Raw genomic sequence first — 19,085 nt, 5'->3', positions numbered from 1 at the left:
AGAATTATTTTTTGCCTGAAGAATTATGGGTAAAAATTTAAGGTCTTGCTAGCATAATTTTTAAGAACTAAATAAAGGGAAGGATTTTTATGTAAAGCAATCCTTAGTACCATGTAGACATGATTCTTAGACACTAGAGACAGCCTGAATTTTGATGCTGCATAACTAAAATGAAAGACAAGAATTTTTGTCTCTAGATAATGTCACTACCATTTTCTTAAGAACAGCACAATAATTCAGTGCTTCAGCATATGAAGCTTCAGCTTCCTCTTACTGGTTACATTTTTCATCATTCTCTTTTATATTAAAAATACTTTGTAGGCTTTATTACAAAAGTAATATGTACCTATTAGGAGCACGAGGAAACTTCGGGGGATTTTGGAGAGATATGTTCACTGTTTTGATTGTGGTGATGATTTCATGAGTGTACATATGTATTTCAAAACTTACCACATTGTACACTATGAATAAATAGCTGCAGTTTATTATAGAATTGTCCCTCCGTATCCACAGGGGATTGGTTCCAGGACCCACTGCAGATACCCAAATCCACAGATGCTCAAGTCCCTTGTATAAATGGCATAGTATTTACATATAACCTGTGCACATCCTCCCATATACTTTAAATCATGTCTAGATTACTTATAATACCTAAGACAATGTAAATAGTTGTAAATACAATTTAATAGCTGGACTCTGGCAAATTCAAGTTTTACTTTCTGGAATTTTTTTTCCTAATATTTTTCAATCTGTGGTCATTTGAATCCATGCTGCAGAACCCGCAGATATGGAGGGCTAACTGTATATGTCAATTATATGTCAGTAAAAGTTTTTAATATTTTTGTGATTTGATTACAAAAAATTGGACTTATTTTATGGTTAATATGTATTTCAATTTGTTAGTGAGATTAAGCACTTTTATCATACAGCCATTTGTATTTCATCTTCTGTGAATTGTTCAGTTATATTCTTTGCCTCTTTTTCTGTTGATTTGTGTATTTCTCGTCAGTTTGAATAACTTACTCTTGACTTAGTGATGGTAACCAGTGTGTCTGTCTTACCTTTGCAGCTGTTTTCTCCAGTTGGTTTTTCTTTTGACTTTAAAATCCATTTCTCCCCCTCTCTTCCCCTCCTTCCCATCCTCTTTTCTTTCCTTCCTAACTTCTGTAGCCAAATCTGTCTTTTTTTTTTTTTTTTCTGGTTTTTAGGTTTCCTATCATACTTAAGAATCCCCCCCACCCCAGTAATACTCCCAATATTTCTTATATTTTCATAGTTTTAGTAGTTATATTTTAATCTTTTTTTTTTTTTTTTGCATATGCAGGTTGAGAGTTGAGGTTTATTTTTTTCCATTGGGTATTCAGTTTTTCACTTATTAAAAAGTCTTTCCTTCCCCCCATTGAATTAACTTGATGCCTAAATATTCGCTGTAAATGTTTATGTCTATCTCTGGATTCTTTTCTATTTCATTTATCTATTGTCTGTCTTTAAGCCAGTACCACACTGTTTTGATTACCATCACTTTATAAGTCTTGAACTCAGGTAGTGTAAGTCCTGCAATTTGTGTTCTTTTTCAGAATTGTTGTGACTATTCTAGGTCCTTTGCACTTCTGTATAAATTTTAATAACAACTTGTCAATTTATGCAAAAATACCTGCTGAGATTTTGGTTGTGTTTGTGGGGTTTGGGATGCATGGTCATCTTAAGAATATCCAGCTTTCCAATCTATGGTTATATATTTCTCTATTTGTAACAGCCTTTGTCATTTGTTCTGTTTTATTTTATGCACATTGTAGTAATGATGGTTGAACCTTCCTTTAAAAATAATGTGAGATCTTTCTCCAGTTTTGGATTCATTTTGTTTGTGACAGTATGAGTTTAATGGCCATCAAGTTAATGTTGAAAACCTGGGATGATGTTTAGACAGTGCCGCTGGAAGTTCAGTTTCCTGCAACTCTCAGTGGGTAGAGAATCCCTTCTTAAATTGAGGGGGGAAAAAGATAACCGGGACCGAGAGAGAAAGAGGAATGAATAATTACTTCCTGGTTTGAAGGAGGTGATGCTCATGACTAGGAGGGTTTTCTTTGATCCCTAATGATTTGATATCTAAAATATGGGGGGAGGGGAAACTTAGCAAAGTGCTAACATTTTTAAGCATTTGACCATCTCTGCCAACTACTTCCAGAAGAACAGTGGCTCCAGACTTTGCAGACTTGTATATCTTTAGTAAAATAATGGCTCTACCTTTTTTGGAATAAAATGGGAGGTCAGGAGGTCAGTTGTTGAGAAGGGAGGGCTTCATGAAATCTCTTACACAAGGTTTAAACTCCTCTTTTGTATCTGAACTTAGACTGAACAGAAGTAAGACAGGGGCTGTGGAGCCAAAATGGCTTCTAACAATTTCCTGTAGTTACTGTATGTTCTTTAGTGATATTGCATGTATCATGCTGGATCCCAAGTAAACATCTGGGAATGGATGTCATGTGGAGAGGTATCCTGCTAGCCTTGTAATGCTAGCAGTAATTATGAAAAACTCAAGTTTTTTTGTCTGGGGAATTTTTTTGTCTATTTCTAATTAAAGGAAAGGGTTTTTTGTTTATTTTTTATTAACCTAGTAGCCAAGACTTAAATAAATCTCTACCTTGAAATCCAAAGGTTAATTTTTTTAATAATATGCTTTCTGCTGAACTCTGTGTTCTTAAAATCTAGAGGTCTATGTTGTCTGGTTTTGAGAATTTAATTTATACTGTCATTCTACCTATTGCTATGAATTGTAATTTAGTGAAATTGATTTGTTTTCCCCTAAGAATCACTAAAGGGATAGAGAGTGTTCTAAAGAAAATACTAATGGCCCAAATGAATTTCAACTCTTGTAATTTATCTTCTGTGAGAAATTTCCTGGCATTTAAAATTTTTGGGTGTAAAGGAAGATCTTTGGCCCTTTGGTAACTAGTCAACTTTACTATGGTCACGGACCTGTCTAGAAACCACAAATTGACCGAAGTTGGGTGTGTTTGTGTGTCTCCATACATACACCTATAGGTATACATATAGCAGTATTTCCCCTAATCCTGAGGCAGTAAGTAAGTGTTCCATTTTACCTGAGCAATGAGAGAATATTCAGGGAATTTTGTTCACTCACCTTAAAAATAATTATATGATGAGAATTTAAAGTCAATTTTTCTCCTACTTTTCTCTTTCTCTATTTGTTCTAGGGTAACCAGGAGCCAACAACAACTCCTGACGCAATGGTTCAGCCTTTTACTACCATCCCATTTCCACCACCTCCACAAAATGGGATTCCCACAGAATACGGAGTGCCACACACTCAGGACTATGCCGGCCAGACCAGTGAGCATAACCTGACCCTCTATGGAAGCACGCAAGCCCACGGGGAGCAGAGCAGCAACTCACCCAGCACACAGAACGGATCTCTGACGGTATGTGAGTGATGAGGTGGCGAGCAGAAGGCGGCGTGTTGTCCTCGGTTGGTCGTATTGAAATCTTCTTCTTAATCATCACACCAGAAAACCCTTTGAAATAGTTTTGCATTTACATTGCATTACATAGCGCTTATGTAATTTCAGTTCTACTCTAAGCATTGTAATTAGAAGATAAGGATTTAGCATAAAACTCACGGTCATTGCCCAGGAGCTTACAGTCTAGAGATGGGACAGACAGTACAACAAGGTAAGTACAGTGATGGGAGTTAACTTAGCAGGATGCTGCTCTTTTCAACTTCACAGGTAACCTTCATTTTGCAAAATCTCACGGTCCCTTCTCTGTCCTCATCGTACAGAATCTGTCAGCAGCATTCTTCTACACATTGCCTCCCCCCTCCTCCTTGAAATACTTAGTTGTTGGCTTCCCTGTTTCCCTCCTAAGCACTAGAAGTTCTTTCTTGGTCTCTTTTGTTGGTTCCTCTTTCTCTGTTCAGCTTTTAAATGCTGTGGTGCTCCAGGGCTGGGTCCTAGGACCCCTTTCCCTCCTATTTCATATGCTCTCTCTGTTGTGTAATTATACTACTGAATTCACCTAGTTGCTCAGGCAAAACCTACGAGTCATTATTTCTTTATTTCCTTCATCTCTACATCCAGTCCATTAGCAAGTCTTGGTCACCATAACTCTAGAACATTTTCTTACTTCAACCTCTTTCTCTTCATCTTAAGACCATAGCTGGATAGTGTGCATGATTAAGAGCTAGCACTTCCACCAGAGTTTTTGGGCCTGAGTCCTAATGTGACTCCTACTTAGCAGTATGACCTTTGGCCAGTTATTTAATCTCTCTGCCTTGGCTTGCTCATCTGTAAAATGAATAGCACCTATTTCAAGTGGCTTTTAGGAGACTTAAAAGAGTTTAATTCATGTGAGGTGTTTATCATCATTGTCACCACTCTAGTCCAAACCTCTTCACTTATTTTCTATATTACTGTTGCCTAACTTACCACAAAGCAGCCAAGATACTTTTTTTTTTTTTTAATGAAAATAATGCTATTTTCCTGCTGGACTCTAATGGTTTCCTAACAGAATAAAATCCAGACTCTGTACTTGGTTTACTAATCCCTGGCCCCAGCCTACCTCTTTGACTTCATCTCTTACTACTTAGTAAGCAAGTAAAGGAAGTGTCATAAATTAACAGTAGGTGTGTTATCACATCATACAGATCACTTCAAATGATTATGAACTCACAGACTTAACAGAACTACTGGAAAAGAAGGAAAAAGAAAGAATAAAATACATAAATCAGAGGCTTTATCGAGATATTTTAATTACTAAGTCTATTTCTTTACTAGTTATCAGTCTTTTCTTTTTTCTGTTTTCTATTTCTTGTTGTCGATTTTGGTAATTGGTGTTTTCCTAGGAATTTTTCTATTTCATCTTAATTAACTATTCTGTTGGTATAAAGTTACTCATAATAATAATCCCATTTTCTATAATTTCTTTAGCATCTGTAGTGGTATCCCCTCTTTCATTCTTGATTTTGGTAATTACGTCTTCTCTTTTTTTCTTGGTCAGTCTAGCTAAGGTTTATTGATTTTGCAGCTTGTTCCAGAAAACCAGCTTTTGATTTCATTGACCTTTTTAAAAATCTGTTGTTTTTGGGTTTTTTTTAAATTTTTATTTATTTATTTATTTATTTTTGGCTGTGTTGGATCTTCGTTTCTGTGCGAGGGCTTTCTCTAGTTGCGGCGAGTGGGGGCCACTCTTCATCGCGGTGCGCGGGCCTCTCACTGTCGCGGCCTCTCTTGTTGCGGAGCACAGGCTACAGATGCGCGCAGGCTCAGTAGTTGTGGCTCACGGGCCTAGCTGCTCCGCGGCATGTGGGATCTTCCCAGACCAGGGCTGGAACCCGTGTCCCCTGCATTGGCAGGCAGATTCTCAACCACTGCGCCACCAGGGAAGCCCAATCTGTTGTTTTTATATGTCACTGATTTCCGTTCTGATCTTTACTGTTTCCTTCCTTCTTCTTGCTTTGGGTTTGATTTGGTCTTTATTTCCCTAGCTTCTTGACTTGCAATGTTAGATCATTGATTTTAGAATTTTATCCTTTCTAATATGTGTTTAAAGCTATACCTTTCCCTTTAAGTTTCCCTTCAGCTACATCCCATAAAATGTGATATATTGTGTTTTCATTTTCATTCAGTTCAAGATATTTTTAAATTTTTCCTTATGATTTCTTCTTTGATACTGGTTTACATAGACGTGTGTTGTTTAATTTCCAAATGTTTGAGGATGTCTCAAGTTTTTTTTCTTTAATCCCATTGTGCTCAGAGAATATTCTTTGTATGATTTGAGTCTTTTTAAACTTAGTGAGACTTTTTTTATGGCTTAGTAGGTGGTCTGTCCTATGGAATGTTCCTAACCAGTTGGGCCTTTTATCAATATGAAATGTCCCTCTTTGTCTCTATTAATATTTCTTGTCTTAAGTCTATTTCGTGTGATATTAATATAACTACTTGAACTTTCTTATGATTACTATTTGAATGACATCTTTTTCCTTCATTTTGTTTCAAACTCTTTGAATCTAAGATGTGTCTCTCGTAAAAAACATAACATCTGAATCTTACTTCTTTTTCCAGTCTGAAAATTATTGCCTTTCTATCAGAGCATTTAGTCTATTTACATTTAATGTAATTGTTAATGTGGGTGGATTTATGTCTGCCATTTTAGTATTTGTTTTTATATGTCTCACGTCCTTTATTGTTCCTTCTTTACTGATTTATGTTAAATAATTCTTTCTGTACCTTCTAAATCCTTTTGTGATTTTTGTAAATTAGTCATTTATTTGTGTTATTTATGTATTTTCTTAGTTCTTGATCAAGGATTACATCTTTGAGTTATCACAACCTGCTGATGGCTGTGTGTATATATGTGTGTGTGTGTGTGTGTGTGTGTTATTCTGGTAAAATATAGCAGCTTTGATCCAATATAGCTCTATCCCTCACCATCCTTTGTGCTGTTATTGTCATATATATATATATATATGAAGTACAATAATATAGTATTATAGTTATTACTTTAAAAATCTTTTATTTTTAAAGAAATTTACCATTTCCAGTGATTTTCTTAGCTTCCTATGGATTTGAGTTATTTTCCGATGTCATTTCCTTTTAGCTGGTAGCACATCTTTTAGTATTTCTGTAGACTAGGTCTGCTTGAAACAAATTTTCTGTTTTTGTTTATCTAGGAATACCTTTATTTTGTCTTCATTTTTGAAGGCTAGCTGTAGAATTCTTGGTTGACGTTTTCTCCCCACCTCCTCAGCCCTCTGGCCTCTGATGAGAAGTCAGTTGTTAATCCTGTTGTTGTTCCCCTGTATGTGATGAGTTGTTTTTCTCTTGCTGTCTTCAAGATTTTTTTGTTTGTCTTTGGCTTTGAGCAGTTTGACGCTGATATGTCTAGGATAGATCTCTTTGTTTTTATCATACGTGTAGCGCATTGTGATTTTGAGGTCTATAGATTGTTTTCCATCAAAATTGGGAAGTTTTTGAACGTAATTTTTTCAAATATTTGTTCTTTCCTTTTCTTCCTCCTCCTGGGACTTTTGCTACAAGTAATGGGGATGCTTGTTCCCCACAGGTTCAGATTCTGTTTGTTTGTCTGTTTTTAAGCTAAATCTAAACAGAATCTAAGGTTCTACTCATTTTTCTTCAGTCTTCTTTCTTTCCATTCTTTTGATTGGATAATTTCTGTTGATCTGTTTCAGTTTACTCTTTCTTTTTTCCGCCATATCAAATCAGCTATTAAGCCCATCTAGTGAATTTTTATTTTAGTTAATGTACTTTTCAACTCTGGAATTTTCATTTAGGATTTCTGTATCTCTGTTGAGATTCCTTACTTGTCATCTTCTTTCCTTTAATTGTTTGAATACATTTGTAATTGTTACTTTGAAGTCACCTGCCGACTCTAACATCCAGGCCTTCTCAGAGCCTGTTTCTAGTTACTGCTTGTTTTCTTGAGTTGGGGCCACACTTTTCCTGTTTCTTTGCATGTCTTGTAACTTTTTAGTAAATTGGACATTTTAGTAATGTATTTTAATGACTCTAAAGTTTTTTGGTTTTGTTTTTGTTTTTGAGAGGTGTAGGTGAGTGTATATGTGTGTGTTTTAAATAGTTTGCCTGTACTTAAACTGTGGACTCCTCTGTGGTGTGCAGCCACTGATGTGTCTGCTTAGTGATTTTCATTCTCGTTTTTACTTTTTAGCCTGGCTGGGAGTCACCCCTGTGTCTCCATAGCCTACTGGTCAGCCAGTGATTTGGGCATAAGTTGTGCTTAAGCACCTGGAGTGTGGAAAGCTTCCACCCTCTGCTGATCTGGTTTTGGGTTGGGAAGTGCATTTCACAGTACAGCCAGTTCTCAAGTATGCCTTGGCTTTTTCTTTCTTTTGGGCCCTCTTATGTCTCCCCCTCCTCATCCGCATATTTTCACAGTCAGCCAGGGATGTGAGGAGATCATATCTAGTTATTCTACTATTCTCTCATTTCCAGGATCTTCCCTTCAGATTTCTAGCTGATCCACCACTCACCCCAATCAGACCACAGCCTCAAGCTAGAAGAACTGTATTTCCCCTGTTAGGTTCCCACCAAGTTTGCCACTTTAGCGGACAAGTCTGTGGTTTTCTACTGCGCCCCCCACCCCAGTACCCCAAGTCGAGTCCGCCCCCTCTGGCAGCAAAGCTGCTGGTTTTTGTGGCCCAGCCCTATCCCGAAGAGCTCTCCCAGAAGAGCTGAGGATTAGAGGGTGGGGTTAATGAGTTGGAGTAGGCCCAGGCAATAAGTTTGTAGACTCCTGCGGGTTTTACCCTAAAGCTCTAGCAACTTTTCAAGAAACTTCTCTATTTATTATCTGCCTCTGATTGATTTCAAGGACCCTGAAATGACTGACAAGTTTTCTTATTGTTTTGAGGAGAGGATTCACTGACCTGTTCATGCCATCAGAGCCAGAAGTCCCTTCTTTGAATCACTTCATGGTCGTTTGTACTGCACCTCTCCTCACCACTGCCCATTTCTCTTTCTCTTTTTTTCCCTATTGCCACTGTTTCCCATTGTTTCAGATTCCCGGATTATGTGTCTCTAATGACAGTATTAGCGGCGAGCTCTGTTCCTTAATATAAATATATACAGTTAAGACTTCTGTTCTTCATCCATATTAGAAACTATTCATTATATAATTTTGCATTACATTGACCAATTAGAGTTTCTAAAGATGTATTGAAATAAGATTAGGAATCCTTATGAATAGATTGTGAATTTATTGGTGCTGAGGAGAAAATGGAAAATCCTTGAGTTGTGCCTGCAAACAGAACACAAGTTCTGTCATTTTAGGAAGTTGCTAACAATAAAATGGGAAATTATTAGGAAGCTCTGGTTGAAGATACTTCTTATAGTTTTTTTTTTTTTTTTTTTTAAAGATTTATTTATTGATTGATTACTATGTTGGGTCTTCGTTTCTGTGCTAGGGCTTCCTGTAGTTGTGGCAAGCGGGGGCTACTCTTCATCGCGGTGCGCGGGCCTCTCACTGTTGTGGCCTCTCTTGTTGCAGAGCACAGGCTCCAGACGCGCAGGCTCAGTAGTTGTGGCTCACGGGCCTAGTTGCTCCGTGGCATGTGGGATCTTCCCAGGCCAGGACGCGAACCCGTGCCCCCTGCATTAGCAGGCAGACTCTCAACCACTGCGCCACCAAGGAAGCCCTTCTTATAGTTTTAAGTGTACATTTTAATTGTGAGTGTGAATCCACTGCTCTTAAGCCATTTTACCTTTGGAAGTTGTGTGTGGGTGTGTGTTTCTGAGGGGAGGTGGGGTGTGTTTAGAGAGCGATTGAGCAGTAGAGCAGTATATTGTAAAACCTACCTAGATTTGACAACCTTATAAATTATTCTGTTGGGCTTCCCTGGTGGCGCAGTGGTTGAGAGTCTGCCTGCCAATGCAGGGGACACGGGTTCGAGCCCTGGTCTGGGAGGATCCCACATGCCGCGGAGCAACTAGGCCCGTGAGCCACAACTACTGAGCCTGCGCATCTGGAGCCTGTGCTCCGCAACAAGAGAGGCCGCGATAGTGAGAGGCCCGCGCACCGCGATGAAGAGTGGCCCCCGTTTGCCACAACTAGAGAAAGCCCTCGCACAGAAACGAAGACCCAACACAGCCAAAAATAAATAAATAAATAAATAAAAATAAAAAAAAAAAATTATTCTGTTAAACCTTTACCTTCTACTTATATGTTTTGTAAAAAGAGTCTGGTAATTCCTGTAGCCAATTAAATTCAAAAGGTAGATAAGAAGCATTGTTATTTATAAATAAATGATATCTTAAATTTGTATAACACTTTTCAGTTTAAAGCTTGATTCCACAAACACTGTTTTATTGTGGCTCATAAAATAGCCCTTTGTGATATGTTATTGTTTTTCTACTTGGGGAATTCAAAGTCTTTACTCTCCAGTCTACCACTCTGACTCCCCATCTCCAACTCAATGAAAGTGATCATGAATATATGCACTGGTCCTCTGAGCAGATGCTTGTGCATCTTTTCCCTCTCAGTCCAAGTGTTAGCTCTGCTGGGAAGCCCTGCTTGACTTTCCTAGGCAAAGCCAAATTCATGTATCCTTCATCTAGGCTCAGGTAGACTTCTGAGCTGACCACCTTTTGTGGAACTTACAAGGTGTGATGTTTTTTGTTCACTTCTGTCTCCCTAACTAAACTGTAAGCTTCTTTTGCATTCCCTGACTTATCATAGTACCTGGCACTTAATAGTTACTCAGTAAATATTTCTTGGGGAAAAAAATGAAAGAAGATACAGGTGTGCCATGGGAGGTCTGAGGAGAGAGAAGTGAGCTCCTTGGTGAAGATGGCATTGATCTGGGCCTTGTATTAATGAGTGACTAGAATTCAGACATGTTTAGATGGTGGTGGGAAGAATTAGGAAAGTCATTTCTCAAAGCAAAGTTGGAGAGATGGGAAAGATCAAAATGTCTTTGAATAAAAGCATGGGTTTCCGTTTGGTTGAAGCTTGGGTGCTTGGTGGAGACTAGTGGGAAATAGGTGGGAGAAAGGTCACTTGAGAGTACAAATTGGGAAGAGCATTTGAATGCCTGGCTGAGAAATTACTTTATTAAAGGTATTTGAGCAGGAAATGGAAGCGAGCAGAATTGTGCTTCAGAAGATTAATCTCTTGCATGTACAAGATAGAGAAGCAGGAAGACTGGTTAGAAAAGGGTCTTATGGTTGGAGTTGATAATGGGGTTCTGGATTAGGGGTTGCAGTGATTATGTACAGGAGGAAATGAAGAGAAATTATGAAGATAGAATAAACAGAATTTGACAGCTGATTGGATGAGTAAAATAAGGAGATCAGAGTCAAAGATTTTTCATCCTTATTGCAATAACTATATCTTGAATAAAATCATTTTACCCCCCAAGTTTCAGTTTCCTCACCTATCAAATGAAGGTAATAATTCCTACATGACGGAATTGTAGTGAGAATAAATTAGAAAAGCTTTGGAGATTACTTGTTTAAATAGGTCTTTGAGATAATTGCTTTTACCGTCTTTTTAAATCAGTTGTCCTGGTTGATGTCATTTATTTGCGCTTTTTATTATTGTGAGCTACAGCTGTATTTTAGTAGATCTTGTTTATGTTGGATAGTCCCATCTTGTTGATGGAGAGAACAAAAAGAAAGGATTTCTGACATAAAAATGAGAAATGAGCAATGAAATCTGGAGTTTTATTTCCAAAATATATTTTAGAAATTGATTTTAACATTGGGCTAGAAGCTTCTTGTACTCTTAAGATGAGAGCTTGTTTTGACAGTCATTTGGCCCCATAGTGTGCATTAGCAAGAGAGATAGCAGTTAGGGGTCTCCCACCTGGGTCTGCAGAGGCTTGATTATCACTGAGCCTGCCTGCAGAGAAGAAAGGACCTCAGTTCCTGTATGTTTAGATATTTTCCAAATGCCAGCAGGCGTAAATAGCCGAAGTATTTGAAGTAGATAAGCTTTGGTGAGTGATCTTAAGATACAAGATTTATATTTGTGTACATATTCTGCCGGCCTATTGGATCATACTTTCCCTGAGGGCAGGAACTATTACTTGCCCTCTTCTTATTACTCCCAATGATATACAACGGACACTTAGTAAGTGATTTTTGAATGAAAAAAGAAGCTTATAAAGGCAGAGTAAGTTGCTAGTCAGTAACATCTTTTGAAGTATTTGAACAGAGTTGTAGGTGCATCTAAATTGAGGGAATAGTTGAGTGGTCTGCCGTGCTATATCATAGTCTGCTGTAGATTTTATAGCCCTCCTCATTGGTGGGTCTTTGAGCACACCTCCAAGTAAAGATGACTCAGACCCCATATTGTTCATCATCCTCTGTTTCTTCCCTTTTTTGTACACCCTTTCTCTGGAGTTGAAGCCAGATTTCCTTGCATTTCTCTACCATCAGAAGATCAGTCTAACCGTCCTCCCTTGGAATTACCCACTGACCCTGAAGTGGTAATTCAGGTAAAAAACCTGAAGATGCCTTGTAGATAGGTGACCCATCAAATGTAGCCAGGAAGTTATACCACCTAACAGTGGGTCCATTTGCCCACACCAGGACTTCTGGTATATAATGGTAAAAATGGGGCCCATATCCTTCTCTCATATTGTGTATTGTTGGGCGATGTTACCTTTAGCCTGCAGTGTAGGTATGATCATTAGCATCTTCCATCTCCAGGCTAGAATTAGAGGCCTGGGACAACAGAGGATTCATTCCTGCAGTCATCCACTTTTCCAAGAGATGGTCTCATTTTCCCCTAAAATAACAAAAAGTAGAGGACAATGAGACTATACAAACTACCCACACTGGTTACCGATTTACCCATAAATTTAGTAATTACTCATACACTCCAGCTAGGGGGTGTTGATGCCTATGAGCAGCTTGGCAAGTTCACAGCTGGATTGATGAGGAAACTATAGCCTGGTCTGAAATGCAAAAGTTCCTGCAGAAAACCATACTCAGAGCCAGGCATGCATATTTTTCAGTAGAGAAAAATTGCCCTTTGGTTCATGTAAGACTCAAGACACCCTTTCAGCAAATTGTTAATATTGTTAAGTTATGATTATTGCTTCTTCTCTTTTGCATGCCTTCATTTATTTATTTTTATTTACTTATTAATTATTATTATTACCCATTCTACCCCCACCCCACCCCTCAAAAAAAGAAACTGAAGCGGAAAAGTTCTGAGAACGGTAATAACACTGCTCTACTGGCCCTTGCTGCTCTCCTGTGTGTTAGGGTAAGAATAAAGAAGCACTGATGATTGACTTAGTGCGGTTTTTCTTAACCTGTCTACAAGAGTTGTGCATTTTCCATAAATATTTTGTACTATCTTTTGAAGTCGGTAAACTCTGTTTAGAATCACTGAATTTTAAAGCTAAAATAGATTTTGGAAATCATCTCACGCCTTCCTTTTACAGCAGAGGTCAGCAGTTTTAAGCGACTTGAACAAGGTTACAGCTAGCTCGAAACAGAGCTGGGACTCAGGAAATCTGCTTTAAGTCAAGGGCTTTTTTTCTGCTTCCCCATGTAAATTATAAAAAATAAAAGGCATCTCTAGACATGGTCTTATCTTCTTAGTTTCCACTTACTCTTCAACTTTAAACCCAAGAACTTCAACTAGAACATACTTACAGATTTCTTTCATTCTGAAGTGTATATTAAAATATTAAAGAATCATTCAGTTAAGTATAAAGTTTTTAAAAATTGAGGTTATCGTCTCTCGTGTTTCTGTATTATATATAATTTTTACATAATTCAGACTCGTGGTTTTAAAAAAATAGGTGACTTGCTGTGGTTTTTGTTAACTGTGATACTGGTTTTTGTTTCCTGGGATAATATATGGTGATATTACATATACAAATGATGCCATTTAGAATTCTTTTTTATAACACTTTGACCCACTGAGAAAATAGAACTAGATATTTTCTGAAGAAAATTGAGTTGCTAGTTTATTGGGAAAATGTTAGCTGACATTTAAATGCCCAAATAAGACTAGATTCTCAGAATTTGACTTGTAGCAATATTCAGATACACAGAAGAAATACTTAAGCATTTCTCTTTAAAATAACTAAATCTAAACTTTTGCTCAAGTAAGGAATTGTTCTACATAAATGTAAATTCAATTTTTTATGCCCCCAAAATTGTGTTTGGTGTTAGCACTGGAAAAAATAATTTTATATGCATAGGTATTCTTGGTATGTTATTTTAGCACTGTGAAATTACCCTGGTTTTCAGTAACTAAGTATATAAGCCAAGATTTCACTTTTTAGAAAGATATTCTATCATGTTAGGAGTACTCTTTAAGAAGGAATTCATAAGATCTAATTCCACCAATTTTAACCCAGTATATACTCCATTATAAACATTTATAAAATTGCTTTAAATTTTAGATGCTAACAAGTCTAGTTGATGGATCTTCATGGATTGTAGTACCAAATTTTTCTTTAAGGCACTGTAAAATGACATAATGAAAAGTATCCCAACTTACTTTCTAAAATATTATCAGGAGAGACTGAATTTTTTTTACAGCTGTTTTTAAAAAACTGTTTATATTTATATAATATTGTGGTTAGGGCGCTTGAGCTAGGAAACCAGATTGAGTTAGGTTTAGCTCCCAGCTCCTTCCATTTGCTAAATGTATAACCCTGAGAGAATTATAACTAATGCTCATTTTCCTCACCTGTAAAACTGGTGATACTAGTTCCTAACTCATAGGGTTGTTTTTAGGATTAAATGAGAAAATGTATAGCAAGTACTTTGTATAATGCCTGGCACATAACAAATGTTCAACAAATATTAGCTATAATTTTATTGATATATAATTATTTCATTTCAACGAAGGTGTTATAGGCAGTTCTTAAGTTAAAATAATACAAATTAACAGGCTGTCCAATTATATATCTCTTTTCTCTTTTGCCATTGTTTTCCCTCATACCCTTGGGAGCTTGTGCTCTAAGGGCCATTCTGATAAAACCAGTATTTTTCAAAGTGAATTTTATATTTTGATCCACAAAAATGAATGAATGAGTGAATGAATGGATGGTATATATAATACATGTTTAGGGAGAAAGGTGAGTTTTCTGTCTTCAGAATTCATAGGAGACCTTTTAACTTTGTTTAGTCCAGTATTTCCCAAATTTATTTGACCATGAAACTCATTTTCCACAAAATACCAGTTAACATCCTGCAGAACTGTCATTCTACCCTTTGGGAAGTATTGCTCTATGATTTTTGAAGCATGTATACACACACGTATCCTTTAGATGTACTTAAAGCTATTTTGGGCAGTGACCTTTCCATCAGATTTTCTCGGGTATAAAATACATCAGTCTCATTTAATACAAATTTGAATCATTCAAAATGGAAATAGTGTGATATAGAAAAATTAATGACACTTCACTTTTGTGCAGATTTTAAACTGTTAACAAAATTCAACTGAGTAAATTTAAAAGCTCTTATTGGCTTTATTCAGTGATTCATGAATTCGGTGGCATCCAATCTAGCAGATAGACAGGAGCTCTGAGTAAAATTGTCATTATATGCAGATGACATGATATAGAAAACCCTAAAGACTCCACACAGAAACTATTAGACCTGATAAACGAATTCAGCAAGGTAGCAGGATACAAGATTAACGTTGCATTTCTTTCTTTACACTAACAATGAAATATCAGAAAGGGAAAGTAAAAAAACAATCCCTTTAAAATCACATCAAAAAATAAAATAAAATAAAATACTTAGGAATAAACCTGACAAGGAGGTGAAAGAATATGCTGAGAACTATAAAACGTTAATAAAGGAAATTGAAGATGATTCAAAGAAATGGAAAGATATCCCATGCTCTTGGATTGGAAGAATTAATATTGTTAAAATGGCCATACTACCCAAAGCAATCTACAGATTTAATGTAATCCCTATCAAATTACTCATGACATTTTTCACAAAACTGGAACAAGTAATCCTAAAATTTATATGGAACCATAAAAGACCCAGAATTGCCAAAGCAATCCTGAGGAAAAAGGACAAAGCTGGAGGCATAACCCTCCCAGACTTCAGACAATACTACAAAGCTACAGCAATCAAAACAGCCTGGTATTGGCACAAAAGCAGACATATGGATCAATGGCAGAGAATAGAGAGCCCAAAATAAATCCACACACCTACTGTCAATTACTCGTCAACAAAGGAAACAAGAACATACAATGGAGAAAAGACAGTCTCTTCAGCAAGCGGTGTTGGGAAAGCTGGACAACCACATGTAAATCAATGAAGATGGAACACTCCCTCACACCCTACACAAAAGTAAACTTAAAATGACTTAAAGACTTAAATATAAGACATAACATCATAAAACTCCTAAAAGAGAACATAGGCAAAACATTCTCTGACATAAATCATAGTAATGGTTTCTCAGGTCAGTCTCCCACGGCAATAGAAATAAAAGCAAAAGTAAACAAATGGAACCTAATCAAACTTATAAGCTTTTATACAGCAAAGGAAACCATAAACAAAATGAAAAGACAGCCTATGGACTGGGAGAGAATATTTGCAGCAATGCAACTGACAAGGGTTTAATTTCCAAAATATACAAACAGCTCATACAACTCAACAGCAAAAAAAACAACCCAATCAAAAAATGGGCAGAAGACCTAAATAGGCATTTCTCCAAAGAAGACATACAGATGGTCAATAGGCACATGAAAAGATGCTCAACTTCATTAATTATTAGAGAAATGCAAATCAAAACAACAATGAGGGGACTTCCCTGGTGGTCCAGTGGTAAAGAGTCTGCCTTCCAGTGCAGGGGACACAGGTTCGATTCCCTGGTCGGAGAACTAAACTCCCATATGCAGCGGGGCAACTAATCCCACGTGCCACAACTACTGAACTCGAGTGCCTCAACTAGAGAGCCCGCGTGCCGCAAACTACAGAGCACACGCACTCTGGAGCCCACGCGCCACAACTAGAGAAGAGAAAACCCGCACGCCACAACTATAAGAAGCCCGCTCACCGCAACGAAGAGCCTGCACTCTGCAATGAAAGATCCCATGTGCCGCAACGGAGATCCCACGTGCCACAACTAAGACCCGACGCAGCCATGAAAATAAGATAAATATTTTTTTAAAAAAAACAATGAGGTATCACCTCACACCAGTCAGAATGGCCATCATTAAAAAGTCTACAAATAATAAATGCTGGAGAGGGTGTGGAAAAAGGGGGACCTCCTACATTGTTGGTGGGAATGTACATCAGTGCAGCCACTATGGATAGCACTATGGAGGTTCCTTAAGAAACTAAAAATAGAGTTGCCATATGATCCAGCTGTCCCACTCCTGGGCATATGTCTGGAGAAAACTGTAATTCAATGTTCACAGCACCCCAGTGTTCATAGCAGTGCTATTTACAATAGCCAAGACATGGAAGCAACCTAAATGTCCATCAACAGATGAATGGATAAAGAAGATGTGGCACATGTATACAACGGAATACTACTCAGCCATAAAAAAAGAATGAAATAATGCCATTTGCAGCAACATGGATGGACTTAAGAGATTATCATACTAAGCGAAGTAAGTCAAAGAGAAAGACAAATATCATATATCACTTATATGTGGTATCTAAAATATGATACAGATGAACTTATTTACAAAACAGAAACAGACTCAGACATAGAAAACAAATTTATGGTTATCAGGGGAAAAGGGAGGGGATAAATCAGGAGTTCGGGATTAGAAGATACAAACTACTATATATAAAATAGGTAGACAACAGTATGTGTATATATATATATATATAACTGAATCACTTTGCTGTGTACCAGAAAGTAACCCAATATTGTAAATCAACTAAACTTCAATTGGAAGGAAGAAAGAAAGAAAGCTGTACAGGATGAGATTTTATAGGCAGAGGGAGCAGGAACAAGGAGGTTAAACTGGGCATTTGCTGACTGGTTAAAGCATTTCCTTATATGGAGCAAAGGAAAATCTTGGAGCCTTGGAGTCTTGGGTCAGGTAACTTCTGCTGAGTAGACAACTTAATTGGTTGACCTAGGCCTTTCTTTCCTGGGAGAGCAGAGCATAGAAACTTAAGTTTTGGTTTGCTGACATGGGGATTTGCATGAGCAACTTCATCTTGAGTCTAATGTGATCCCTTTAAGAAAACCAATATGAATCTTCCCAAATAAGAACTCCGTTAATAATTGCTTAATTTCAAATCTGTATGAATTGTGTGGCAATTCACGTGGCAGCTCTACTTTTAGCAATTAATAGAAATATCTATTATCTTTGATAAGTTTGGTCTTAAACTTTGCAGCTTTTACAACCATGTCCCTTGCACTATATGTGACTGATTTTATAAAATCGTGAGAGTATCTAATTCATCCTATGAGGAGGATTCACTTACACCTTGACTGAAGGCCAATCCCCTATCCAAAAGAAATTGAACCCAACTAGGAATCATTTATATTTTTGTTCGTAAAACGATGAGTTCTTAAGGGAAAATGCTACAGGAGATGAAACTTTGTGGCTGGCCTTTTGCAAGTAAAAAAGATTTACAAATTAAACTATTCCTAATTTGGGAATAGAGAATAGTACTATTAGATTAAATGGGTTTTTTTTTCTTCACCATGCCAACAGTTTGAAACAGATGGGCTTTTCAGCCCATTTCTGACTTTTATAAGTGGTCTGACCCACATATTGAATATAAACAAAAGTATTTGTCTACAATTGTGCCTGTATATAGTCTTAAACCAACTAAACGTTCTGTGTTCTAATATTCTGTAGGGCTTAGAATCTGACATCCCAAAATTCTTTTTTCTTCTTTTAAAACTCTTTGTTTTGAAATAGTTTTAGACTTACAGTAAGGTTGCAAAAAGAGTACAGAAAGTTTCTCCATATTCTTTACCTAACTTCTTCTGATGTGAACATCTTACATAGGTATAGTACAATTTTCAGAACCCGGCAATAAGAAGTGTTGGTACAGTATTATTAAGTAAAACATAGACCTTATTCAGTCACCAGTTTTCTGTTCTGAATCCAATCCAGGATCCCACATTGCACTTAGTTGTCATGTCTCCTTATCCCAAAATATTTTAATCATCCTCAGCTTATATCTGAAGTAGTTCTAGGCTCTGAAGAACAGAGAAAGGAGAAAAAATCTTGTATTTATAGATTTGCTGTAAGATGATTACCATGTCTCATTTCTGAGGTCTCTGCTTGTTCTACCTCAGCCTTTCCTGTATGCATTGGAGAAGGGCTATAATGCAGGCTCTTCCTTCTTGAGACACTAAGGTTATTTTTTTTTTTTCCACTAAGGTTATTTTTGAAAGCGAGCCTTGTTTCCCAAAATATTTTATACAAGTCAGCTCAAAACAAATATAGGCTGTGTTGACCTATTTTGCTGCCTTCATTAAAATATGTGCATATAGTATTATAAGATTTTATTAAACACTTGTTTCAGGTTACTTTTGAATACATCCATCTAATTTTGCTTCCTCTAAAAGTACAGTAAATGATGGTTGTGTCTGTGTGTTTTTAGGAATATAAAAAATAAAAA

The 19,085-nt window shown here is 37.0% G+C and overlaps 1 protein-coding gene across 21 annotated transcripts in view; it reads left to right on the top strand.

The window, feature by feature from the left end:
* The window catches only part of RBFOX2 (RNA binding fox-1 homolog 2), a 266,331-nt gene that overhangs the window by 198,285 nt on the left and 48,961 nt on the right, over nt 1-19,085 (top strand). For all 21 annotated transcript variants that reach the window (XM_059936866.1, XM_059936865.1, XM_059936869.1 and 18 more), the window contains one exon: nt 3,216-3,440. In XM_059936866.1, the coding sequence (XP_059792849.1) occupies nt 3,216-3,440 (225 nt within the window). The remainder of the gene's footprint in view (nt 1-3,215; nt 3,441-19,085) is intronic.

This window comes from Balaenoptera ricei, chromosome 10, assembly GCF_028023285.1.
Source record: "Balaenoptera ricei isolate mBalRic1 chromosome 10, mBalRic1.hap2, whole genome shotgun sequence".
Taxonomy (NCBI): Eukaryota; Metazoa; Chordata; class Mammalia; order Artiodactyla; family Balaenopteridae; genus Balaenoptera; species Balaenoptera ricei.
Note: the sequence above shows the minus strand (reverse complement) of the source record. Positions and strands in the feature narration are given on the sequence as shown.